General features: G+C 42.9%; 1 protein-coding gene across 1 annotated transcript; it reads left to right on the plus strand.

The window, feature by feature from the left end:
- Nucleotides 1–553: 553 nt before the first annotated feature.
- Nucleotides 554–26,852, plus strand: LOC310754509 (diacylglycerol O-acyltransferase 2-like). Its single transcript, XM_083596507.1, has 8 exons — nt 554–2,525; nt 12,603–12,731; nt 14,100–14,207; nt 16,109–16,179; nt 16,927–17,131; nt 18,457–18,631; nt 22,544–22,746; nt 24,141–26,852. The coding sequence occupies exons 1-8, from the start codon at nt 2,486–2,488 to the stop codon at nt 24,293–24,295; spliced, it is 1,086 nt and encodes a 361-aa protein (XP_083452633.1). The 5' UTR covers nt 554–2,485; the 3' UTR covers nt 24,296–26,852.

The raw sequence follows: 26,852 nt of genomic DNA on the forward strand, positions 1-26,852 counted from the left end.
CCAGAATGCGGCAGCTAGACTGGTGACTGGGAGCGGCCGCCGAGACCACATAACATTGGTCTTGAAAGACCTACATTGGCTCCCAGTACGTTTCCGAGCACAATTCAGAGTGTTGGTGCAGACCTTTAAAGCCCTAAACGGCCTCGGTCCAGTATATCTGAAGGAACGTCTCCACCCCCATCTTTCTAACCGGACACTGAGGTCCAGCGCTGAGGGCCTTCTGGTGGTTCCCTCGCTGCGAGAAGCCAAGTTACAGGGAACCAGGCAGAGGGCCTTTTCGGTAGTGGCACCCGCCCAGTGGAACGCCCTCCCACCAGATGTCAAAGAGAAAAACAACTACCAGACTTTTAGAAGACATCTGAAGGCAGGCCTGTTTAGGGAAGCTTTTAATGTTTAATAGACTATTGTATTTTAATATTTTGTTGGAAGCCACCCAGAGTGGCTGGAGAAACCCAGCCAGATGGGCAGGGTATAAAAAATAAATTATTATTATTATTATTATTATTATTATTATTATCATCATCATCATCATCAGGGGCTCTGGCCTTGACCCACCGAAAGCCCCCAGAGCCTCCTTTTGTGCATATTTTTATGAATTTGTGGGGTGCCCGGAGTCTCCTAAGTTCTGATTGCCAGACACTGTGTTTAGCATGGGTAAAATACAGACAAAACAAATCTTCCTGTGTCCAGGCCAGCCTGAGTCATTAAGCAAATAAAGACAGTGTGATGACTATCAACAAGGCAAAAACTCTCTGCTGGAGGCAGAAGGGTAGAGCCTGGATTGAGAGATAGTAAGAGACAAAAAAGGCAGAGTTTTAGGAGGGAGGGGCGGAATTGGAGTGGGCGGTGATGTAAGCTGAAGGAAAGTTAGTTAACATTTGGAAAGCAGTTTGTCAGCTAGAGAGAAAGCAGGGTAAGAGCACAATTGTGGGCTGGCAGTTTTGGACCCAACATTGCAGCGGACGAGAGAGTGAGAACCTGTTTTCAGTGTAATGCTTTGAACCCCTCCATAGTATGCTCAGGTTGCATATACAGTGGTACCTCTGGTTACATACGCTTCAGGTTACATACACTTCAGGTTACAGACTCCGCTAACCCAGAAATAGTACCTCGGGTTAAGAACTTTGCTTCAGGATGAGAACAGAAATCGTGCTCTGGTGGTACAGCGGCAGCAGGAGGCCCCATTAGCTAAAGTGGTGCTTCAGGTTAAGAACAGTTTCAGGTTAAGAACGGACCTCCGGAACGAATTAAGTACGTAACCAGAGGTACCACTGTATATGTAAGTAAACTATAAACATGCAATCTCCTGTTTTGTGTGCTTTCACAGTACGTGAACATGCATGCATAGACCAGTTTTGGATCCAGAAGAGAGCACAGCGGAGCAGGGTAGGCTTATGTGTGCTCTGCCAACATACATGATGACCCAGAAAGTAGTCCCCAAGCAAAATGGGGTTGCTTACATCATAAAGACACCACTGTCTCCGCTGTGCCTCATTTCAAAGGACACGTGAGCCTGGGATAAATGCCTGTAACCCCTGGAATCTTGCACAGCTGTGGAGATTGGGGTGGTGTGTAACAATATGATGGGAATGATCTGTCAAACCTCTGTTATATTGTAAGAAGAGAGATATGTTTAATACTGCTAAGCAGAAAGCTTCCATTCCTGTTAACAGGCATAGATTGTTTTCCACACATTTGTCTAATCCTTGTTAAAGCCCATCAATCCTAGTCATTCATCTCCACTAATGCAGAACCATAGAATAGTAGAGGTGGAAGAGACCCCAAGGATCATCTAGTCCCTCCACTCCAGGAATCATAGCTCAACAATCTTACAGATGGCCATCTAACCTCTGCTTAAAAACCTACAAGCAATTAATTAATTGGGGGTTGAATGGCTTTCTGCCCTAAGATTTGTCAGGAGAGATGGGTGTTTGTTTTTTCCTTTCCTCTCTCTTGCATTTCAGCCAAAACATGGAATTTGGTTTGAGGAGAAGAATTCAACAATGGGATGATCTTAGCTGCCTTTAAAAAATTTAGCTATGATTACTGCATTGCAGGGGGTTGGACTAGATGACCCTTGGGGTCAATCCCAACTCTACATTTCTATTATTCTAAACCTCCTCCACGGAGATCCCAGGGACTACATTTTACACCCGACTCTTCTGCTAAATTCTTTATGTAACTCTTAAGGAATTAAAACACTTTCACTGGGTCCTTTACAAAAAGAGTCATCTTTGAATCACCCGTTTTACATCCAGTGTTCTCTGAACCTCTGTGTTTCCCTGTCCTACCTCACCTATTTATTTTTTTTCAAAGAGGAAGCAGGATCAGGATTTGTTCACTGCCTCACCCCTCCTCCTAGTTTAGCTGTCCTGGAGCCTGAATGTGGTCAAAAGCTCAACTCCAGAGTTCATTGCTTTGCAAACCCCGCCAGACCGAAGTCTGAGAAAGGTTGCAAAAGGGTGTCCGGGTGTCTGAGATCGCCATGAAGACTCTCATTGCTGCATATTTCCAAAACCAGAGTGGTAAGGAAAAAGCCAGCATAAGATTTAAAGCTATAGCAAATATATCTACCAAAACGGTCCCTTTAAAAAAAAAATTGGGTGATATGTGTTTTCATGGTAATTGTGCAACAGCTGGCTGTTTCCTGAGCAACACACTTTGATTTGGGGGCACAAAATGAGTCTCAAGGGTTTTAGGAATGTCTGTGGATGGAATCTGGTGATCTGGGATTGATCCCAGGGAAGATTGAAGTGTATTTCTAGCCAGTTTAACAAAAATACAATTGCATTAAAAAAAGAAATCAGATGGCAACCTTTACAGATTGTAGAGATGCTGTGGATGTTATTTATCTTGATTTCAGGAAACCACCTATTCTGTCTTGCAAGCAGATGGCTTCTTGCTGAGCATATGTCCATTCAGTGCCACAGCACCTTGCAGATGAATGAAAGGGACTAGTGTAAGGGTCTGCACTTAGGCAGGAATAATCAGATGCACAGCCATAGGATGGGGGACACCAGACTTGAAAGTGCAAAAATGATTTTGTAGACCACAAGCTGAACAAAAATAAGCTGGTGCTATTCTAGGCTGTATCAACAAAAGTCTAGTGTCCAGATCAAGGGAAGTCATCACACTTCTTTTTTCTGCCTTGGTCAGACCCCACCTGGAGCACTGTGTCCAGTTCTTGGTGCCACCATTTAAGAGAAATATTGACAAGGTGGAACATGTGTAGAGGAGGGTGTCCAAAATGATAAAAAGTCTGGAAACCCAACCTTGTGAGGAATGAGTGAAGCAGTTGGGCATGTTTAACTTGGAAAAGAGGAGACTAAGAAGTGATATGTGAGTCAACCTCAGATATTGAAAGGGTTGCCCCACAGAAGACGGAGCAAGCTTGTTTTCTGCTGCCCTGGGGGGGGGTTGGACCTGAAATGATGGATTCAAATGACAAGAAAGGAGATTCCAACTAAACATCGAGAAGAACTTTCTGACGGTAAGAGCTGTTTGATCATGGAATGAACTTCGTCGGGAGGTGGTGGACTCTCCTTCCTAGGAGGTTTTAAAGCAGATGTTGATTTTATGTATGGATGCTTTACTTGAGATTCCTGCATTGCAGGGGATTGGACTAGAATACCCTCGGGATCTCTTCCAACTCTACAATTCCAGGATTCTATGATCCCTCCCTGTTTAGCTCCTGAGTTTTTAAGTTAAGTACTTTTCTCTAAGAGGGGATTGGTTGGCAACCTCCTTCATTATTTTAGTCCATATTGGGCTGTGACATCTGTGGCAGTGGTTAATGTTTCACCATATTTTAGCCATGAGGAAATAAAATGCCGATGTGGGAGTCTCGAGGCCAAGAGGAGGGAAAGACCTTGACCAAAGACTTTCCTTATCAGTCACAGTAGGACAGGATGGGCTCTGAGAGACCAGATGGGCTAAAATTCTGCAAACTTCCCTCTCCTGCAGGTAGGATGTGGGGAAGTGGGGATGGGACCTTCAGCCAGTCACAACTTGGCTATGCTTGTGAGATGGAATAATAATTTTTTTTTTTAGAGTTGGAAGGGACCATCAAGAGTTATCTAGTCCACCCCTCTGCAATGCAGGAATCTTGGCTAAAGCATCCGTGACAGATGGCCATCCAATCTCTGCTGAAAAATCTCCAATAAAGGAGAGTCCACCACTTTCCAAGGGAGTCCAACAGCTCTTACTGTCAGAAAGTTATACTTGATGTTTAGTTGGAATTTCCTTTCTTGTAACTTGAATCCATTGGTTCGGGTCCTGCCTTTCAGAGTAGGAGAAAACAAGTTTGCTCCATCCTCCATGTGGCAGCCCTTTAGATATTTGAAGATGGCTATCATATCTCCTCTCTGTCTCCGCTTCTTCAGGCTAAACATGCCAACTCCATTAACTGTTCTTCATAAGGCTTGGTTTCCAGACCCTTGATCATATTGGCTGTCTACCTATGCACATGTTTCAGCTTGTCAATATCCTTAAATTGTGGTGTCCAGAATTGGACACAGTATTCCAGATGTGGTCTGACCAAGGCAGAATAGAGCAAGACTATTACCATATTGCCCCAAATATAAGCCACACCCAAATATAAACAGGACCTTAAAAATTGGAGGAGAAAAAAGAAAAAATCCACAGATATAAGCAGCTCCCTTTCTTGCTCCTTCTGGAGAGGATGGAGCACTGCGCATGGGGCAGGCACTGCTTCGCCACGCTCCTGGCGCTGTTTGCCCTGCGCTCCTGGCTGCATACCGTAAGGTTGCGAATATAAGCCGCACTTTAACTTTTCACGGTTGGAATTTGGGGGGAAAGTGAGGCTTATATTCAGGCCAATGCAGTATTTCCCTTGATCTGGACTCTGTTGTTGTTGTTGTTTAGTCGTTTAGTCGTGTCCGACTCTTCGTGACTCCATGGACCGGAGCACGCCAGGCACTTCTGTCTTCCACTGCCTCCCGCAGTTTGGTCAGACTCATGTTTGTAGCTTCAAAGACACTATCCAACCATCTCGTCCTCTGTCGTCCCCTTCTTCTTGTGCCCTCCATCTTTCCCAACATCAGGGTCTTTTCCAGGGAGTCTTCTCTTCTCATGAGGTGGTCAAAGTATTGGAGCCTCAGCTTCACGATCTGTCCTTCCAGTGAGCACTCAGGGCTGATTTCCTTAAGAATGGATCGGTTTGTTCTTCTTGCAGTCCATGGGACTCTCAAGAGTCGCCTCCAGCACCATAATTCAAAAGCATAAATTCTTCGGCGATCAGCCTTCTTTATGGTCCAGCTCTCACTTCCATACATCACTGGACTCTAGTCTTCCATTAATGCCAGCTAGTATGGCATTAGCTTTCTTCGCTGCTGGATCACACTGTTGCCTCATGTTAAGCTTTTGAGCGAGTCCATTCCACTGTCAAATGGCTTTTACTGTCAGAGCTGGACTCTTCTTCTTTGCAGCTGGAATCCATCAGTTCGGGTCCTATCCTTTGGAGCAGCAGAAAACAAGCACGCTCCATTCAACCTTCCAGTAACCCACTTCATAGTGTTACCAGAAATCAAAGCTTAAATAACCAGAGCTTTTAACACCTTTTGAAAACAGGCATTAAAATCCCTTACTGATAAGGGAGACCCCATCTGAAAATTTCCAGATCTTATAGCAAGAAATCTCAGGGGTGCATTGGACTCCCGGGGGTCTTAACAGTTGAAAAACACCCGACAATATCTGGGACTCAGAACCATACCAGTCAGTGATGTTCAGATCCTCTTGGCAAGGTTGATGATGCCACATGAGGCCTCCCAGTCTCTGGGCTCCCAGATCCTTGGCGCTGCCTCTCACCTTCTGACTGGACCTCCCCTTGCCTGGGCTCAAGAACTTCTGCTAGTTGGGGGCAGAACTGGGCTTCTGCCTCGTCACCTGAGCCAGCTGCCTAGGTTCAAGTTTCTTTTTTTTTTTAAAATAAATTTTTATTGATTTTCCAACATATATTAAAACACAATACAACTGACAATACATAAACAAACAAACATATAAACACGTATAATTTCATAACCTCTTTTTCTTAAACCTTATTTCAACGACTTCCCCATACCTCCGTTTTCTGCATCCCTGTTTTAAACTTTTCCAGCAACCCCTAATTTCAATTACTTATAATTCCCTTTCTTTAATCCTTTTTCTCTTACCCAATTATTTGTCACTGCAATTCTGTTTTACATTACCCATGACATTTTAGCACTCATTAATTTTACAACAGTTCTTAAGATAAACTTTAAATTTCTTCCAATCTTCTTCCACCGTCTCTTTTCCTTGGTCGCGGATTCTGCCAGTCATCTCGGCCAGTCCCATATAGTCTATCACCTTCGTCTGCCACTCTTCCAGCGTGGGTAGTTCTTGTGTCTTCCAATACTTTGCTAAAAGAACTCTTGCTGCTGTTGTAGCATACATAAAGAACATCCTATCTTTCCTTGACACCAATTGGCCCACCATGCCCAGGAGAAAGGCCTCTGGTTTCTTATGAAAGGTACACCTACCTTCTTAATTTCATTATAGATCATTTCCCAGAAGACCTTGATCCTTGGGCACGTCCACCAAAGGTGGTAGAAAGTACCTTCAGTTTCATTACATTTCCAGCATTTATTATTGGGCAAATGATAGATTTTTGCAAGCTTGACTGGGGTCATGTACCACCTATAAATCACTAGGTTCAAGTTTCTTGGAACCTCCCTTGCTCATTCTGGGCACCCCCTTTCTGTCCTCACCCTGGCTCAAGCCTAGTAGAAGCTCCAGTGCTTTGATGCTTTGCTCCTGCTCCATAACCACTTAGATGGGATCAGATCCTGGACCCAGCCTTAATCTGGGGCCAACCTAGTTCACCTGCATCTCTGAGTCAGAGTACTTGGCTCAGTGGAGTCAAGGTGGGGATGCTCAAATGATATTTGGTTTCTGCAGCCATATGGCCATTGCATCGGTCCTGGGCTATGCAGGGAGTGCATATTTATTGAGCAGGCCAGGGAGAGTTTGGACATCCTGGATCCGCTTCCCATATGCTCTGTGAAATTTTGGAACATTCTTTGGGGAGGGTGTGAAGGTCCTCTTCTCTCCAAAGCTGGAGGCTTGTGGTCTGCTGAGCATTCCAGAGCCTGGGAGCTGCTCCCAAGTCCTTGTCTCCTGTGGACTTTTCATTAGCTCTCTTTTTTTCAAGGAATCAACCCCCTGGCTGCCTCCAATGCACCAGCCATTGAGGGGCATCCTTGAACCAAATTTCAATCTCCAAAACCCCAGGAGAGTAAGAGCTGTTCAACAGCAGAACTGACTTTCTCAGATGGTGGTGGACTCTCTTCCACTGGAGCTTTTAAAACAGAGGTTGGCTTGCCATCTGTCAGTGACTCTGTGATGTCTGCGTTGCAGGAGGTGGACTAGATGACAATTTTGAGCACTTCCAACCCTATAATTCTGTGATATGAGGCTATCAAAATATCCATGTGAATCTTCTTTATATATATATAATTTTTATTAGTTTTTTTAACAAATCATTTTCAACAGTAATTAAACATACTTTTACATCTTATTCAAATTTTTGACTTCCATCAATCCTGTCTGAAAATTTTCCAATCTAATCTCTCAGTATGCATTTCTTATCTTCCCTATTACATTTCAAACTCATAACCAATATCTCTATCTTTTTCTACTTTGTAACACTTTGTATATTTCTCCTTACAAAAACTTCTTGTAGTCCTACTAGCGTAATTTGTTGATTACAGTTGCTCTTCAAATAATTCATATACTACTTCCAATTTTCTGTAAATCTCTGGTCCCACAGGTTTCGAATCCTTCCTGTCATTTTGTCCAGTTCTGCGTAGTCCATTAATTTCGTCTGCCATTCTTCTTTCATCGGAATTTCTTCTTGTTTCCATTTCTGGGCTAACAATACTCTTGCTGCAGTTGTTGCATATAAAAACAATTTAACATCTTGCCTATTAATGTCCTGACCTATAATACCAAGTAAAAATGCTTCTGGTTTTTTAAAAAATGTATATTTCAACATCTTTTCATCTCATCATATATCATTTCCCAGAGGTTCTTTACTTTTTTACATTCCCACCACATATGATTAAAATGTTCCTTCTTTCTTCTTTACATTTCCAACATTTATTATTTGTCTTATACATTTTAGCTAATGTCACTTGTGTAATATACCATCTAAACATCATTTTCATCATGTTCTCTTTCAAAGCATTATAGGCTGTAAATTTTATCTGTCATTCCACAACCTTTCCCATTCTTCAAGCTGTATATTATATCCAAAGTCTTTTGCCCAATGCATCATTACCGATTTCACTTCCTCGGCTTTCAAATGCCATTCCAACAGTATTTTATACATTTTAGACATTGCTTTACATTCATTGTTTAATATTTCTATTTCAAATTTTGATTTTTTATCATCAAACCGTTTTTCCTTTAAATCCTCTTTATATATTTCATTGACTTGGCGATAGTGCAACCAATCATTTACATATTCTTTAACCTTTTCATATGGTTTCATTTTCTATTTATTTCCTTTCCCCCCCAACAATTTCTCATAGGTAATCCAATTTTTACTCATATTTATCTTTTTCACACTCATAGCTTCTAATGGAGATAACCACCACAGTGTTTTATGTTCTAATAAGTTTTTATACCGGTCCCATACTTCATATAAAGATCTTCAAAATATGTGATTACCAAATCCTTTATGGATTTTTGTTTTATTATACCATAGATATGCATGCCAACCAAATCTATTGTCATAACCTTCTAAATCCAACAAATCTGTATTTCTTAACAGCATCCATTCCTTTAACCAACAGAGGCATACCGCTTCATAGTACAACTTCAAGTCTGGCAGGGCGAAGCCCCCTCTTTCTTTAACATCTGTTAACAACTTATATTGTATTCTTGGTTTCTTCCCCTGCCAGACATATCTTGAAATTGCTTTTTGCCATTCTTTAAAAATTGATGCCCCCTTGATTATAGGAATTGAGTGAAACAAAAAGAACACCTTTGGTAGCACATTCATTTTTATAGTTGAAATCCTTCCCCCAAATGATAATTTTATTCTTCCCCATATTTCCATGTCTCTCTTAATTCCCTTCCACACCGGTGTATAGTTATTTTGAAATAAATCTATGTTCATTGTGGTTAACCAAATTCCTAAATACTTAACTTTTTAAACTACTTCTATACCAATTTCCTGCTGCAACCTATCAACCAAGTCTTGTTTCATATTTTTAACTAATATTTTAGTCTTGCTTTTGTTTAATTTAAAACCTGCTACTTGTCCAAATTGTTCTATTTCTTTATTAACTTCTTTGGCATTATTTAATGGTTCTTCTATAGTTAGAACCAATCTGCAAAGGCTTTGACTTTATGTTCTTTCCGGCCAACTGAAATTCCTTTTATTTATCCATGTGAATATCTCAAAGGGGAGTTCATCACTGTCGTGAGTGTTTGAGGGTGTCCTTTTTACTCCTGGCATTTTGTACGGATCTGAGGTATTGTTTTCTGTGCCTTGGTTGATCTGAGCCCTTAGGTCATCAACAGGGAGAAGATATTGAATTGTGCCACTTTTACCAGTATAACTGCTCAAAAACTATGGCACCATTTAGTTTCCCTCAGCTTAGGACAGAAGCTTAGTCAGTGCCATTCTCCTTCTGTTTTGTGTGTGTGTGTGTGTGTGTGTGTGTGCGCGCACGCGTCAAATTAGCACCTGGCACCATTTTCTAATGGAGGTATGGTTAATTGGATATGCATAGGAACATTCATTTTTGGAGGCAGGAGGTGTCGTTTCCTTTCTTTTCTTGTTGGTATACCTTTTCTCATGCTTTGCAGTCTAGAAGTTTCCACTTTCCACTTTTCTCACCTCGCAGATAACCAGCCTAAACAGTTATGGCTTCCCCCCAGACACCCTCTCACCAGAGGATCCTGGGAGCTGTAGTTTGTCCAGAGTTCTGAGTGTTGCTATAGGAGGTCTTTATCCCCGTCCCAAAGCTATAATTCCCTGGAATGAGGAATTGTCTATTAAATCACTCTGGGAATGGCGTGCCTCAGCCCTTCTCTGCAGTTGCCATTTTCTTATATAAATCAAGATGGATATGTGCAATTCTGCGGCACTGGTTTGTTTTTTTTTAAGGCATTTGCAAAATATCTTGGTGTGAAGACTCACATCCGAAGCATGTACAGTTCACCCAATTCATTCCAATGTTTGTACAGAAAAGATCTGCACCTTTGTTTTACTGGTCGGATTATTCACTGGGATTCTGCAAACAATGATACCCCCTCCCCCAAATCACCAAAGGACAAAGATAAATCCTCTACTTGTTTTAATTGGCTCCCCTAATTGTTGTATTGGTTGAGATAGATGAAAACTATACTTGGCCTTAGAACCAGAAATGCAATCTTATGGTAATGTTAGTATATTATAATACACGATCAATGTTGTTCATTTTTAGGAAGCATTAGAGCTTCAATATCATAATCCTTCCATGGGATGATACATATAATATCTTCAACCCACGATCCCCAGAGTCTTTCAACTTTATCCCCTTGCATTTCTCCTTAGGCTTAAAACTGTAGGATAAAGCACAATATCAGAACTGGGTCCCTGATGCCATGCAAGCTTAACAGCAGTTCCCTGATTAATCTACAATTCTACAATTGTATGGTTCATTCAATTCATAGATGGCACCTGGCTTTTAGTAGGAAATTCAAGTACCTATAGCCCCCTGTGCTGGAGTGGTCCCTTTCAGCTCTACAACTCTAATTTTTTAAAAGCAATTTCTGCATTACAGGGGGTTAAACTAGGTGACCCCCTGAGAGTCCCTTCCAACTCTAGTTTTGTAATTCTATGACCCTTTTTGCAAAGCAATGCCTGTTTGCATCTCTATCATCTGCCCTGACCTTCCTTACTCTCACCTTTATCCTCCTGCCAACTGTCTGAACAAATATCAGTTCATATCATGCCACTAGTTCTGGCTGCCACTCCCACCCACCATCCCAAGGGCAGGTGGCGGGCCAGGGTGAACTTATTCTTGGGTCGCCAACCCTTTTCTTCATCACTGTTTTCACACTGCTGGGATGTGGCAATACAAGAATCTAGGAAAAGAGTCAACACTTAGGCAGGAATAAGCAGATGCACAATTATGGGATGCGGGAACACCTGGCTTGAAAAGAATTTGAGAGTCTAGGTAGACTTCAGGCTTAACATGAAGCAACAGTGTGACATAGCAGCAAATCCCCCATGTGAATTTAGGTGGCATCAACAGAAGATGTGTGTCTAAATTAACGGAACTCTATTCTGCAATGGTCAGCCCTCACTGGCAGTCCTGTGTCCAGTTCTAGGCACCACAATTTAAGAAGGATATTGACAAGCTAGAAAGTATGCAGAGGAGGGCAACCAAGAAAATAAAGGGTCTGGAAACCAAGCATTAGGATGAACGGTTGAGGGAGTTTAGGTTATTTAGCCTAGAAAAGAGGAGACTGAGAGGATATATGAAAGCCAGGGCTTTTTTTCAGATGGAACTCAGTTCCAGCCACTCTCAGGTGGGCACCAAATGTTGCCATTCTAAGAGTACAAGAGAGGTGTTCATGGTGAATTCCGGCACCTCTTTTTCTAGTAAAATAGCACTGATGATAGCCATCTTCAAATACCTTATGTGATACACAGAGGAAGATGGAGCAAACTTGTTTTCTGGTGCTTCAGAAGGTAGGACCCAAACCAATGAAGGAGACCTGAACAACAAGAAAGATTCCATTGGGTATGATTTTCTGGTGGTAAGATCCATTTGACAGAGGAACAGATGACTGTGGAAGGTGGTGGACTTCATTAGATTTTTTAAAACCAGAGCCTGAATGCTTGTTTATCAGAGATTCCTTAGCTGTGATTCCTGCATTGCAGGCATTGGACTAGATAATCCTTGGGGGCCCCTTCCAACTCTACAGTTATATGATTCTTCGGGGCAGACCCTGTTAGAGTGTATGCTTAGTTCTGTAGATGGGCAATCATTGTACGACTATTCCTTCCCTTGAGCTGGGCACAAGAACTCCATCGTTGCAGCCGAGATTTGCATGAGCTATTTTTGCTGCTGCATCACACCGTTGACTCACCTTAAGCTTGTGGTCTACTAAGACCCCTGAGATCCTTTTCGCATTGAATGCTGATGCACACAGAAACGCCACGTGTCTCTGTTTGCTGAAATGCCATGCTTAAGCAGCATACGTGTCGCTGGCTGGCTGGCTGGCTGGCTGGCTGCTGACGCACACAGAAATGCCAGGTGTCTCTGTTTGCTGAAATGCCATGCTTAAGCAGCATACGTGTTACTGGCTGGCTGGCTGGCTGGCTGCCTTCCTAGGTAAAGAGGGGTGATTCTGCCCATGACCTTTCCTGCCCTTTGTCCTGCATGCTCCTGTTGTCTGTATGTCACTGGATGGCGCAACCTGCTTTTCTCAAGGGTGGAATCCACCAGATGTTTCTGGGGATTGGTTCAGTCACTGAGGGCGTCTCCCAATGGTGGGAGGGTGGAGAAAAGCTGAGCAAACAGGTCAGTGCAACCTGGTCTGGGTGTCCTTTTCCTTTCTAGGGATCCATGCCAGCATCCAGGCTGCTCTCCGCGTGCTGCTGGCTGTGCCATGGCCTTCAAAACGAGATTTCTTGGCTGGCCTCCAGCTCCTGTCAGTCCTCCAGTGGATTTTCAGCTTCTTGATGCTGGGTGAGTAGAATGTGACTCTTTATCTGAGTGATGGCCAACTTGAGAAAAGGGACAGTGTCATGTGGTGGTTAGAGTTTCGGTCTAGGACCTGGGAGACCAAGGTTTGAATCCCTACTTGGCTACAAAATGCACCGGGTGTGATCATGGGGACCAGTCACTGCCGTCACCTTAACGTACCTCACAGGGCAGTTGTGGGGATTAAATAAGACTAGGACCTGGGAGATCAGACTTCGAATCCCCCCTCAGCCATGAAGTCAATTGGGGAAGTTTGGGGGCCAGCCACTGCTTTTTGGCCTAACCCACCTCACAGGTGGCCCTGTCACGGATGCTTTAGTTGAGATTTAGTTGGAGATCACTAAACAACCCTCAGGGTCCCTTCCAACTGTGCAATTCTGTTAATCAAGACCTGAGAGCCTTAAAGGAGTTAAGCAGGAGTGGGGAATACTGAGGAGACAGTGAAGAAACCGGTTTGCTTTGCATTGGTGACATAGCGATTGTTGGGCACTTTCCTTTCCAATCCTTCCTGGAAAGATATATAAAACAAAAGTTTTCTCTACCTGTGAGTTCCATCATAATTCAGAACAGAGGTTTAAAATGCACATTTGCTAGGATAACACAATGGGAAAAGACCTCCAAAGGGATGGCTGATTTGACACATGTTCTTTGGTCAAGCCATCTCTCTGGCCAAACAGTTGCCCTGAGACCTCAGAGCCAAAGATCAGCTCATATTATCCTCACAGCAACCCTGTAAATTAGGCTGTGCTGAGAGATGGTGACTTACCCAAGGTCACATTCAGAGAGCTTTGTGGCTGAACAGGGGACTAGAACCCGGCTCTCTGGGTCTTAGCCCAGCTCTCTAACCATTATACCAGTTTGGCTCTCAAAGGAGCCCTGAGCCATTCAGAGTTCGAAGTAAGTAAGTATACAAATGAATGAATGATTGAATGGAAAAAATGAATGAATCAATGAATATTTAAATGTGTAAATGTGTAAATGTATGCATGTATGTATTGTTACAAGCCTCTCTGAGCAAAGCAAAATTCCAGGTGTTCCAAGCACTTACCTAGGGTTCAGTTTCCTTGGAATGAGGGACAGCAGAGACTGTGGTGTCATTTGGCTATATGGTTTATTTACACATATATACAACCTGACCATAAGCATTAACACCTCAGAAAGTCTTGCCTCTTCCTTACTCACAGCCCTGGATTCTAGCAGAAATCAAATATGTCTCTGTGTCTCAGCTGCTGCTTGCAGCCTTCTTTTAGCTAAAGGTCTCACATAACACATGGGATATAAATGCAATAAATAAATTAATAAAGTGGCTTTAACTGAGCTAAATAAGCTATTTTTTTTCTTCCTCTCCCTCAGGGATGGTTTCCCTGATTCTCCTTATCTATCTGGCTTTCACCAGTTTCTGGCCCATTTCTGCTCTCTACCTGGCTTGGCTTATCTATGATTGGAATACACCTGAGAATGGTGAGTGAAGAAGCATCCTGGCTGTTTAGAGGGATTTTGTTTGAAGGTACAGCTCTTATTTTTGTGTGTGCATTTGTCTTTGGGTATTTTGTTCTCCTTGAACATTAACTGAGGGTGGTTGCCACAGTAGTACCCTTTGGACCCTGCTTTCACAGGTCCATGAAATCATAGAATTATGTAGAGTTGGAAGGGACCTCTAGGATCATGTAGTGACCAGCTGCCTGCAATGTAGGAATCACAGCTGAAGAATCCCTGACAGATGGCCGTCCGACCAGCTGCTTAAAAGACTCCAAGGAAGGAGAGTCCATGGGAGCCCGTTCCACTGTTGAATGATTCTTACCCTCAGAAAGTTATTCCTAATGCTTCCATGATGGAGAATTGCCTCAGCTAATGTTTTCTGTACACTGTGGATGAAAAATGGGATTCTACAATTCTGTGATTCTGTGATGAACGGCTCGAGAATCACCTTTGTATCTGAGATGTTGGAATGACCATTCCCACTGATAGGAAAAAGGGAAACCAGGTTAGCAGGAGGTTTGTTTCAGCCACATGACTGCAAACACACTGTGCGCTCCTTGACAGTACTCCCAGCCTAGCCCATAATGTTTGCCCAGCTTTGTCACTAACCCAAAGTCCATCCAACGTCACTTCTCAGAGGTCTAAGTATCACACCTGACAACAAAGAGAGGAATCCCACAAGAGCAGCTCTCTCTTGTGTGGCAGGCTGCAGAACGTGACATTTCTGCAAGAGAAGGGGCAAAGCAAACTTTTGTAGTGGTTCCTGCATCACAGGTGTTTGGACTAGATGACCCTTTCAGATCTCTTCCATCTCTGTGTGATTCTGTGACCCTGTGGACAGGTCCAGGGGCAGGCAGGACTTTCTGTGTTTGGTTTCCTTGGGATGACACTCTTAAGAACACAAGAAGAGCTTGCTGCATCATGGCAATGACCCTTGCATTCCAGCATTCTTTTCCCACAGTGGCCAACCAGATGCCCCCAAAATGAAGATCTGTTTTCACAGAATCATGGAGAGTTGCAAAGGGCCTCCAGAGGGTCATCTAGTCCAGCCCCCTGCAATGCATCACTGGGCTACTTGGAAAGGCAGGCACATAGCTATGGTGGACTTTACCTTCATTGACACAACAGTGATTATATATTTACAAATTGGTGGTGGGAGGTATGAAGTATGACCTGGTTTAGAAAGGTTTTGAAACTCAGGACCAGTTTACCTGAGAGATCGTTTTACCCCATATGAGCCCTCTTGACTGCTTTGATGCACAGAACTGACACCATTACAGGTGCCACATAATCCCAGTCCCACATTTTAAAGAAATCAGTCTATTAGTGTGGTAGCTCCTACACTTTGTAACTCCCTGCCTATTGACAGCAGGCAGGTGCCTTCCCTGTACCTTTTTCAGTGCCTGCTAAAAACATTTTTGTTTAGGTAAGCCTACCCAGACATGTAGAACATTAATGTATGTTTTAATCTGGTTTTAGCTTATTTCTGATTTTTTTATTGTTAGAATGTTTTAAATACTTGCTTTCAGCTGTTTTAACCAATGGTCTTATTATTTGGTTCTCTCTGTAAACCGCTTTGAGGATGGCTTGTTTTGTTTTAACAATCAAACGGTGCAAATTTTAATGAAATAAATAAAGGCCATAAACCATTTGCTTTTTAGGAAGTCCCTCCCAGACCAAATTTGAGGCACCTGCAGCAGACCCAGATGGAGGGGTCAGTGGCAGCAATTGCTGGACAGCAGACTTGTGTTTCCATGTACAATGGTTCCTGTCCCCCCCCCTTTAATTTTTCCTTCTTCTCCTAGAGTCATTATCACGTTCTATAACTCTTGGTTGCAAGGGCACTCAGAGGCTAGAATAAATCTGTCTTCCCATTTCTGCAGGTGGGAGAAGTTCTATTTGGGTCCGGAACTGGTCCATCTGGAATTACTTCCGAGATTATTTTCCGATTCAGGTAAGCACCAGTGTGTGGTACAAGGGTGCTTCTGGGTCTTCCCAGCTGTGGTGAGGCTGCAAGCCATAAAACCATAGAACCGTAGACTTGGAAGGGCCCCATGACTCATATAGTCCAACCGCCTGCAACACAGGCATCACAGGGTCAAGAATCCCTGACAGGTGGCCTTCCAACCTCTGCTTAAAAACTTCCAGTAAAGAAGAGCCCATCACCTTCTGAGTGAGTCTGTTCCATTGCAAATGGCTCTTACCTTCAGAAGATTATTTAGTCTGAATTATTGTTTATTGCCCTTGAATCCATCAGGATCTTCCCCTCCAGAGCAGCAGCACAGAAGCTGCCTTTGTCTTCCATACAACAGTCCTTCAGATATTTGAAGATGGCTCTCATGTTCCCTCTAATTCTCATTTTCTCTAGGCTAAATATACCCAATTCCCTCAACCATTCCTAATAAGGCTTGGTTTCCAGGCCATCTTGGTTGCCCTCCTCTGCACACCTCCCACCTTCTTCATATTCTCCTTAAACTGAGATGCTCAGAACTGGACACAGGACTCCAGGTGTGGTCTGACCAAGGCAGAATAAAGTGGTCGCATGACTTCCCTTGATCTGGACACTAGACTTCTGTTGAAGTAGCCTAGAACTGCATTAGCAATTTTTGCTGCTGCATCACACTGTTGACACATGTTAAGCTTTTGGTGTACTAAGAGCACTTGGTCGAGTTTGTCAATATCATTCTTTAATATCATTCAGTTGGTGAAGACTCATGACCTGCTCCCCAGCCACAACTACATCATCGGGATCCACCCGCATGGGATCCTCTGTGTTGGAGCTTTCGGCAACCTTGTCACTCGAGCCACCGGCTTCCATGAAAAGTTTCCTGGGATCAAACCCTTCCTGGCCACACTGGCTGGCAACTTCCGATTGCCTGTCTTCAGGGAATACCTAATGAGTGGGGGTGAGTGTCTTCTTCTGTGCTGTCTCCATTGAGATCCTGGAAAAAGGTGACAAGTCGGGTGCTGCAGGATTCTGTTCTGGGCCCTCTTGTTCAACATATTTGTAAAAATGACTTGGATTAAGGAATTGAGGGGATATTCATCCAATTTGCAGATGTCACCAAACTGGGAGGGGTAGCAAATACTGCAGAAGACAGGATCGGGATTCAGGATGACCTGAGGACTGTGCCCAAACTAACAAACTGAATTTCAATAGGGACAAAAGTAAGGATCTAAACCAGAACTTTCCAAATTTTTGTGTTGGTGACACACTTTTTAGACATGCATCATTTCTCAACACAGTTATTCAGTTTTACTAGCAAATTGGAGATTAAACTAACCCCTTTCCAGCCCCGGGAGGAGTATAGGAAGCGTTCGCAGCTGGCACACTAATGTGTCATGACACACAGTTTGGAAAGCTCTGGTCTACACTTAGGCAGGAAGAAGCAGCTGCACAAATAAAATATGGGGGACACCTGGCTTGCCAGTACTACATGAGAAAAGGATCTAGGGATCTTCGTAGACCACAAGCTGAAAATGAGTCAATAGTGTGATGCAGTAGCAAAAAAGCTAATGCTATTCTAGGCTGCATCAACAGAAATCTAGTGTCAAGGTCAAGGGAAGAATAATACCACTGTATTCTTCCTTGGGCAGACCACAACTGGAATACTGTGTCCAGTTCAGGGCAGAATGATATTGACAAGCTGGAATGCATACAGAAAGAGGTAACCAAGATGATAAAAGGTCTGGAAACCAAGCCTTGTCAGGAACAGGTGAGGGAGTTGGGGATGCTTAGCTTGGAGAAGAGGAGACCTAGAGGTGACATGAGAGTCATCTTCAAATATCTAAAGGGTTGCCCAATTGAAGACGGAGCAAGCTTGTTTTCTGTTGCTTCAGAGTGTGGAATGAACCTATGGATTCAGGTTACATGAAAGGAGATATCAGGAATAATTTTCTGACAGTAAGAGCTCTTCAACAGTGGAAAGGACTCCCCTGAAAAGTGATGGACTCTCCTTCCTTGGAGGTTTTTATCAGAGGTTGGAGGGACATCTGTCATGGATGCTTTAGTTGTGATTCTTGCATTGCAGGAGGATTGGACTACATGACTTGATGGTCCCTTCCAACCCTGCAATTCTATGATTTGATTCCCTGTGCAGATGTCTCTTTATTATATCATCAGCCCTTTAGGTCTAAAAAGCTGAAGAAATGATTTGGGCATGCAACAGCCCTGCAAGTTGGTGGGGATGATGACGACTTCTAACTCTCTTCTGATTCTCTGGCCCTTTAGGTCTCTTCCCTGTGACCCGTAAGGCAATAGAATACCTCATATCCCGGAATGGGACTGGGAATGCTGTAGCGATTGTAGTTGGTGGTGCAGCAGAGGCCCTCTCCTGTCGGCCAGGAGTGACAACGCTGATCCTGAGTGAGCGCAAGGGGTTTGTTCGGATGGCGCTCCGACATGGGTGCGTACCACCAATTGAACATTACATTCCTTTCCCAGCTGACAGGTGGCAGAGAGTCTCCAGGAGGGCCAGAGACTTAAGATGCCAATGGCATTTGAAGAGCCCTTCAGATGAATCAGAAGAAAGGTACCACACTGGCCAACCAGTGGCCCCTGGTTTGGACTAGGCAACCCATTACGTTCCTTCCAACTCTACAATTCTATGTTTCTATGAAACTCTGGCAGCAATATTCAGCAGCACGTGTATTTTGATTCTGGAGGGTCAAGGAAGCTATCATCGTTGTTGTAGTTGTGGGTAGCTCCTGCACAGAATCATAGGAGGGTCTCCTAAGGGACATTTAGCCCAACTCCTTGAAATGCAAGAGTTACAGTTGCAAGAATTCCTGGCAGACAGCCAGGGCCGAATTTAGGTTTGATGAGGCCCTAAGCTACTGAAAGTAATGGGGCTCTTTATATGTCCAGCTGTCCTTTGTCAACAACAAACTGTCCCTGTTGTTTTTTGTTATTGAATATATTCTATATGGTAATTTATGAACCTAATAGGTCCATACACAACACAAACACTATTGCTGTATGTATCACACTGTATGTAGGTTTTATTTTATTTGTTTTTAAACTTATATTTTGAAAATATACATCCAGGTTTTTTTTTTCCTTTTAAGTATTTTGGGGGCCCTCGAGAGTGGGGCCCTAAGCTAAAGCTTGTTTAGCTTATACATAAATCTGGCACCACAGACAGCAATCCAACCTCTGTATAAAAGGTTCTAAGGAAGGAGAGACCACCACCTTCCAATGGAGTCCGTCCCACTGTTGAACGACTCTCACTACCAGAAGGTTCTTCCCAATGTTGAGTCGGAATCTTCTTTCTTGTCATTTGAACCCATTGGTTCAGGTCCTCCCCTCTAGAGCCGCCGAAAACAAGCTTGCTCCATCTTCGATATTTGAAGATGGCCATCATGGCACCTCTTTATCATCTCCAGGCTAAACATCCCCAACTCCCTCCATCTTTCCTCACAAGGCTTGATTTCCAGACCCTTGCTGCAAATAACAGGTACCTGGTTGGTCACTGTGAGAAGAGGATGCTGGACTTAGATGGACCACTGGCCTGATCCAGCAGAGCTCTTCCGGAACCTTCAGGCCCAGAGGCAGTCTATTTTGATTCCTTATGGCATTTGGCTACTGTGGCCATTCTGTTCTCAAAGTGGCATTTGGTCACTGTGAAAACAGGATGCTGGACTTAGATGGGCCCCATTTGGCCTGATCCAGCAGCCACACTCTTTTCTTGCCGAGTGAATTTTTATTGTTTTCCTTACATATTCTTTTCCAACAAATTGTAATAGCACCATACATTCCCTTTGACTCTGCCGAGTCGCGACCCCCCTCCCTCCCCACAACTGGTATATTTATCCTCTTTCCATCACGCACATCATTCTCATATTAGTACTATTATACATTGGAGGTGTTATGTCAATCCTGCTAGTGTCTTGACCTCTTTACAATTCTTCTTTAAATATTCAATAAATTTACTCCAGTTATTTTGGTATCTTTGATCTCCCTGGTCCCGGATCCTCCCTGACAGTTTGGCAAGCTCTGCATATTCTGTCAACTTCGCCTGCCACTCCTGAATAGTTGGTATATCTTGTACTTTCCATCTTTGGGCCAGAAGGGTCCTTGCGGCAGCTGTAGCATACATGAACAAATTTTGATCTTCTATTTTAATTTCTGTTCCTATTAAGCCTAATAGACACGCTTCCGGTCTTTTGGGGAAAGTATATCTAAATATTTTTTTGAGTTCATTATAAATTGATTCCCAAATTTTTTTTACCTTATCGCAGGTCTACCACATATGGAAATAGTCGCCATCTGCCTTTTTACATTTCCAACATTTTCTATCTTTTTTCCTATACATTTTAGCTAATTTTACTGGCGTCAAATGCCATCTATACATCATTTTTAGCAAGTTTTCCTTTAAAGCCATGCATCCTGTAAATCTCAAACCCTCCTTCCATAATCTTTTCCACGCATCCAATTCAATGTTATGCCCAATATCAATTGCCCATTTTATCATTGATTCCTTTACTTCTTCGTCTTTTGTATACCATTCTAGCAATAAGCTATACATTCTTGATAAAATTTTATCTTTACAGTCTATTAACTCGATTTGGAATTTCGATTTTTTGTCTTCGAACTCATTTCTCTTTTTATCTTCCTTTAATAAGTCACTGATCTGGTGGTATTGCAGCCACCCTGTTAACATCTTTTCAATTTGGTCATATGGTTTGAGCTTTATCCCTTGGTCTGTTTTCCTAGTAATATCCTCATATGTTACTCTTTCCCCTTCCATGTTTACTTTTTTTGTTGTCAGCACCTCAATTGGTGATATCCACCACGGTGTCTTTCTTTCCAGGAGGCTTTTATTCCGATCCCATACTTCATATAAAGATTTCCTGATCACATGGTTTAGAAAACCTTTATGTACCTTTACTTTGTTGTACCATAGGTACGAATGCCAACCGTATCTATTGTCGTGGCCCTCTAGATCTAATAGGTCAGTATTTTCTAAAGTCAGCCAATCTTTTAACCATACCAAGCACGAAGCTTCATAATATAAAGTCAGGTCTGGTAAATCAAAACCTCCTCTTTCTTTCTTATCTACTAGTATCTTCATTTTTATCCTTGGCCTTTTCCCCTGCCAGACAAATTTCGCTAATTTTTTTTGCCAATCCTTAAATTGTCTTATCCCTTTTACCACTGGTATTGCTTGAAATAAAAATAACAGTCTAGGTAGTATATTCATTTTTATCACAGAGATTCTTCCTAATAATGACAATTTTAGTCTGCTCCATATGTCCATATCTTTCTTAATTTCTTTCCATACCACCTCATAGTTGTCCTTGTACAGGTTTATATTTTTTGTTGTCATCCAAATTCCTAAATATTTTATTTTTTTAGCTATCGCGATTCCTGAGTCTACTTGTAATTCTTCCATCTCTTCTTTCTTCAGATTTTTTGCTAGCATTTTCGTCTTGTTTTTGTTGAGTTTAAACCCTGATACCTTCCCAAACTCTTCCATTCTTTTTATTGCCTCTTTCACACTTTGTCTTGGTTCTTCCAACGTTAAGACTAGATCATCTGCGAAGGCTCTTAACTTAAATTCTTTTCGTCCCACCTTAATGCCTCTGACTTCTGATGATTCTCTTAGCCTCTTGTTCAAGACCTCTAGGACTGTAATAAATAGCAAGGGAGACAAAGGACATCACTCTTTTCATCTTCTTGTGTTTTAAATTTCTGAGGGGAGCTCTTTATTCCTGGGGCAGGGGGCTCTTGATCATAGAATCATAGAACTGTAGAGTTGGAAGGGAGCTTAAGAGTCAACTAGTTTACCCCCTTGCTGTTTAAGAATCACAATCTCGTGTTTTCTCATGATTTATTTTTGTTGTTTTTTTAAATGTATTTTTAAAAAAGATTTTCTTAGTTTACAAAAGTATGTGCAATGTCTCTCTCTCTCTTTCCCCCCCTCCAAGTAACATTTTTACAGATCAGTTTCATTTGATGAGACATTTAGAAAAAGAAGGGGAAAGGGGGTGAGGGTTGGGTCAGGTGGCGATGTTTCTATTATACTTAATATATGTGGGGTTTTGTGTCAGCGTCGCTTGTGCAGGTTCTGTGCTGTTCACTTGTGTTCCTTTGGTGGTGAGAGAGGTTGGGGTGGGCCTAGGGTGTGGTTGTTCATTTGTGGTTGGCTGTGGTGATCTTCGTTTTCATGTGTGAGTGGATGGGTGTTTTGGATCAGGTTAGCCATATTGATTTGTATGCTGTTGGTGGATTTTTGTCATTGTCTTGTTGGGCTGTGTATGTGATTGTTTTCAGGTGGTTTCTGTCTTAACATCCCTCCATGCTTTCTTTCCTCCAGGGCCCATCTGGTTCCTGCTTTCTCCTTTGGGGAGAATGACCTTTTCCAGCAGGTTCTCTTCAAGGAAGGGAGCTGGATGCGGAGAATCCAGGACAGATTCAGAAAGATCCTGGGCTTCTCCCCCTGCTTTTTTTATGGAAGGGGATTCTCCTCTGTCCGTTCCTGGGGACTCCTTCCTTTCCCCAGACCAGTCACCACTGTCAGTGAGTATTTCCTGACCCCAGAGGCATAGCGTGGGGGGATGGGACCATGGGCGCCCTGGCCCCAGGGGCAATTTTGAGAGGGGGCGCAAACAGGAGCCCTCACAGCAGGCTTCTTCATAATAGCCTGGCTCCACACCAGAAGGAACACCACCTTGGCTGCAGCAATTGTGCCTAGTGCAGTTCTGCCTCCCCCCCCCCCCAAGTCAGGCTTGATCTGGGGGAGGAAAGCAGACAAGTGGATGGCAGAGCTGCAAAAACTCCTCACCCTCCTCGGCCATGGCACACCTCGCGCCCAACAGCAGCAGCTCTTCCGCTGGGTCACTTCTGACCTGGCAGTGGAGAGCATCCCACCTTAGCCGTGGCGAGGTGCGCCCGGCACATTCGTCGCCGGGTCAGGCCCAACCCAGTGGCAGAGAGCAGGGGGAGAGTTGGCAGTCGCTTCCCCACCCCTCTCCTAACCCTGAACTGTGGCTCATGGAGGGGGCCCGCCACGCTCCGCTCAGGGGGCGTGCCCCACCTGACTGCCCTGCGCAGCATGGGCATATGCTCCACCGCTGCCTGACCCACCCATACCCACATACGGAATAGCTGTAGCTCACTGCATTATGGCTCACTGTAGTCTGTAGTCTCTCACTGCATCATGGGTTTTGTAATCTGAAATCTCTCATTGCATCATGGGGTTCATAGTTTGTATATCATTGGGGAAAGGCTGTAACTCAGTGGTAGAGCATCTGCTCTGCATGCAGAAGGTCCCGGGTTCAATCTCTGACAGCATGTCTGGATAAGACTGGGAAACAGTCCCCTTGCCTGAAACCATGCAGAGCTTCTGCCAGTCAGTATAGGCAATACTGAGCTTAATGGACCAAGGGCCTGATTTGGTCTAAGGTGGTTTCCTATGTAGTATTATTATTAACCATTTTATTTCTATACGGTTTTATATTTATAAAGAAAAAAATTCTAAAAGCGGTTCACAACACATTAAAACATAAAATAAAACAATGCAGAATAAAACATTACTTAAGGAAGTCATATATTAAATTATACATTCAAACCAATGTAATTAACAGGAAATGAAAATATAATCTTAAACATTATAAAGATGTCAGCTATGGAATGCACATTTAACTCAGCACAGTTAAGAGAAAAAATTCAAAAGAAAACATTACTAAAGGAAGTCAAATATAAAATGCACATTTAAAATAGCATAATTAAAGAAAGAGTAACATATGTACCCTGAGGGGTCCACATCATCTCACCTTGGTCTTGCCCATGAGTTGAACTAGATTACCTTGGGTGGATCTCCCCAGCCCTACACTTCTACTATTCTATGAGGTCCTCCTCCTTTTTTGTCCTTCTGCACATGTTCAGCCTCTCCTTTCTTCTTCCCTCCTTAGTTGGAGAGCCCCTGATAGTGCCCAGGATGGAGAACCCAACCCGTGAGATGGTGGATCGCTACCACGCCATGTACATCGATTCTCTCCGCAAGCTCTTTGATGACCACAAAGCCACGTACGGGTTGTCAGAGACGGCCGAGCTTCGGATCCTATGACTGAGATTGGCAACAAGGGGGGGGGGGGGAGGGAGGAGACAAAGGTGCAGACAGGTTCCTGCCCCTCAGCAAGGGCTCCCTCACCTCTTATACCAGGCCCATGCTTGCCATGCAGAAGTTCCAAGTCCCCCAGCAACATAGCCTTAAAAAAGATTGACTGTTTTGCCCATGGGCTCCCTGATTTTCCTATTTGGCCATAGTAAAGAAACTGTGCTAACAGAGGGCAGGAAATTAAGGCAACACCTCTTAACTGCTGCCAGAAATCATTATTTGACAAAAATGGGGGTGGGGTGGGGAATTGAACACCATCCATGAGAGAATCATATAACCATAACATTGTAGAGTTGGAAAGTACCCTGTTGGGTCATCTAGTCTAACCCTCTGCAATGCAGGAATCACAACTAAATAATCCCTGACAGGTGGATAATGGATAACTAAAATATGGGACATAGTATGCATGATTAAACTTACACAATTGATGAGAACTAGAGAGGGAAGGCAACAAGATAGTGTCTAAAAATGGAGTATTTTTATAATGTTCTGGAGTAATAAGATAAACCCACATGTGTTAGTTGTCACCTTGTGATATTGATTTATTACATTTGATTTTGGAAATCTGTTCCTATGTGCTTAGCTCTGGCTATTCCCTATGTATTTGGCATCTGCCATTATACTTTGTTCCGTTTTATTATAAATAAATGTATGTTTTGTTATAAAAAGGATTGACCAGTCGACGACAAGGAAAAAAACTACTGCCAGCCTGAGTAGATAATACTGAGCCACATGGATCAATGGATTTCTTTATGCAGCGTGTAGATATACTTATTACTCTAACCTAGACATCTTCAAAAGAAGGTTCGACAAATTCATGAAGGAGGAAAGGCTGTACTCTGCCTATATCATCGGAGGCGGTGAAGCTTTTGAATACCAGTTGCTGGAAACCACAGGAGGGCAGAGTGCTCTTGCACTCATATCCTCCTCATAGGTATCCCATGGTGGCCATTGTGAAAACAGGACACAGGACTAGACAGCTGTTGCAGGTCTGAGCTTAGTTTCTTATGATTCCTAAGTAGAACCTCCATGAATGGAGCCAATCTAACATTGAAGGGGGGGGGGGACAGTCTTCCAGTTTGGAGGTAGTGCTGTGAAAAATGTCTCTCATTTCTCTCCTGAGAATTTCAAACTACCGAATTATCAGGCTGCTTGGACAAAGACTCTGGTTATCAGTGAAAAACCCCTCCTATCATATATTATTTCCTTCTGACAAGGTATAGCCATGAAGAGCTAGAGCTAATGAGGGGTAGCTTCTTCAAGTTCAACTGTTTCACTATTGGTTGAGTCGAGGAAAATGGTGGAGGAGGACTCGAATACTGATTTAGTGAAAACGATCCTGTCTCAAATACAAGTTCTGAAGCCAATCCGAAAAGTCTTGGCAGAGCTTAAGAATGATCCAAAGCAGATGCAAGATAGATGGTTCACTATGAAGATCGTTTGAATATCCATGAGACCATTACTCAAGCTAGCCATAATATTCTGGATAAACAAATTACCTGTTTGGAATCACAGTTACACTGGAAAAATCAGTGTATAATTGGCATTGAAAATCCTCCAACTCAAGCAAAGTATATGGTGCAGAGCATACATACCCTGCAACATTTCTCTGATGAAAACAGGGACGTCCCATTCCATAATAATTTTACTATTTATACCCTACCCATCTTACTCAGTTGCCCCAGCCACTCTGGGTGGCTTCCAACATATATATTTAAACATAATAAAACATTAAACATTTTAAAAAACTTCTCTATACAGGATTGCCTTCAGACAGTTTGGGGGTTGGATAACTCCATACCCTCCAACATTTCTCCAGTGAAAATAGGGTCACCCTAAGGATAAATGGGACAATCCGGGATCAAATCAGGGATGTTCCTGGAAAATAGGGACACTCGGAGGGCCTGGACGATATGGTGGATTTTTTCAAAAAGCTTCTCTCTCTGGGAGTGTACTTCCCAATTGAGATAGAACATGTTATCTTAATTCCTGTAACAAGCCAGAGGACTGCAACTCTTTCCAATATTATGATTGTGCAATTTCTGCATGTCACTGCAAGAGTCAAGATTCTACATACATTTTGCCAACAATCAGTAAAATCTCTGCTGAAATGGAATCAAAATTAGATAGCAATTTATCCTGACTTTAGTAAAGAAATGTCTGAAAAGCACAGACTTTCCACAAAAGCACCAACTCTTGCAAGGTCAGAACAACTCCAATATTTCATGTGCTTTCCAGCTACATTCTGCATTAACCATGAAGATCAAATTCACAAATTTGTCAGTCCCTCGAATGCAGAGGCATTTATCTTAATCAAATTTGCAGATGATCAGACATGATGATTTAAGGAAGAAATGTAAATCTCTGAAGATGTCCTGGAGAGGTTTCATTTTGAATGACTCTGTGATTTCACTTTCTTTTTTCTTTCTCCTCTCATTTGTTTTCTCATACTGACACATTCTGATAAAAAGCCTGGGCATACTGTCAATAAAAGAAATCAGCATTT

The sequence above is a fragment of the Podarcis filfolensis genome (assembly GCF_964270895.1).
Source record: "Podarcis filfolensis genome assembly, chromosome: Z".
Classification (NCBI taxonomy): Eukaryota; Metazoa; Chordata; class Lepidosauria; order Squamata; family Lacertidae; genus Podarcis; species Podarcis filfolensis.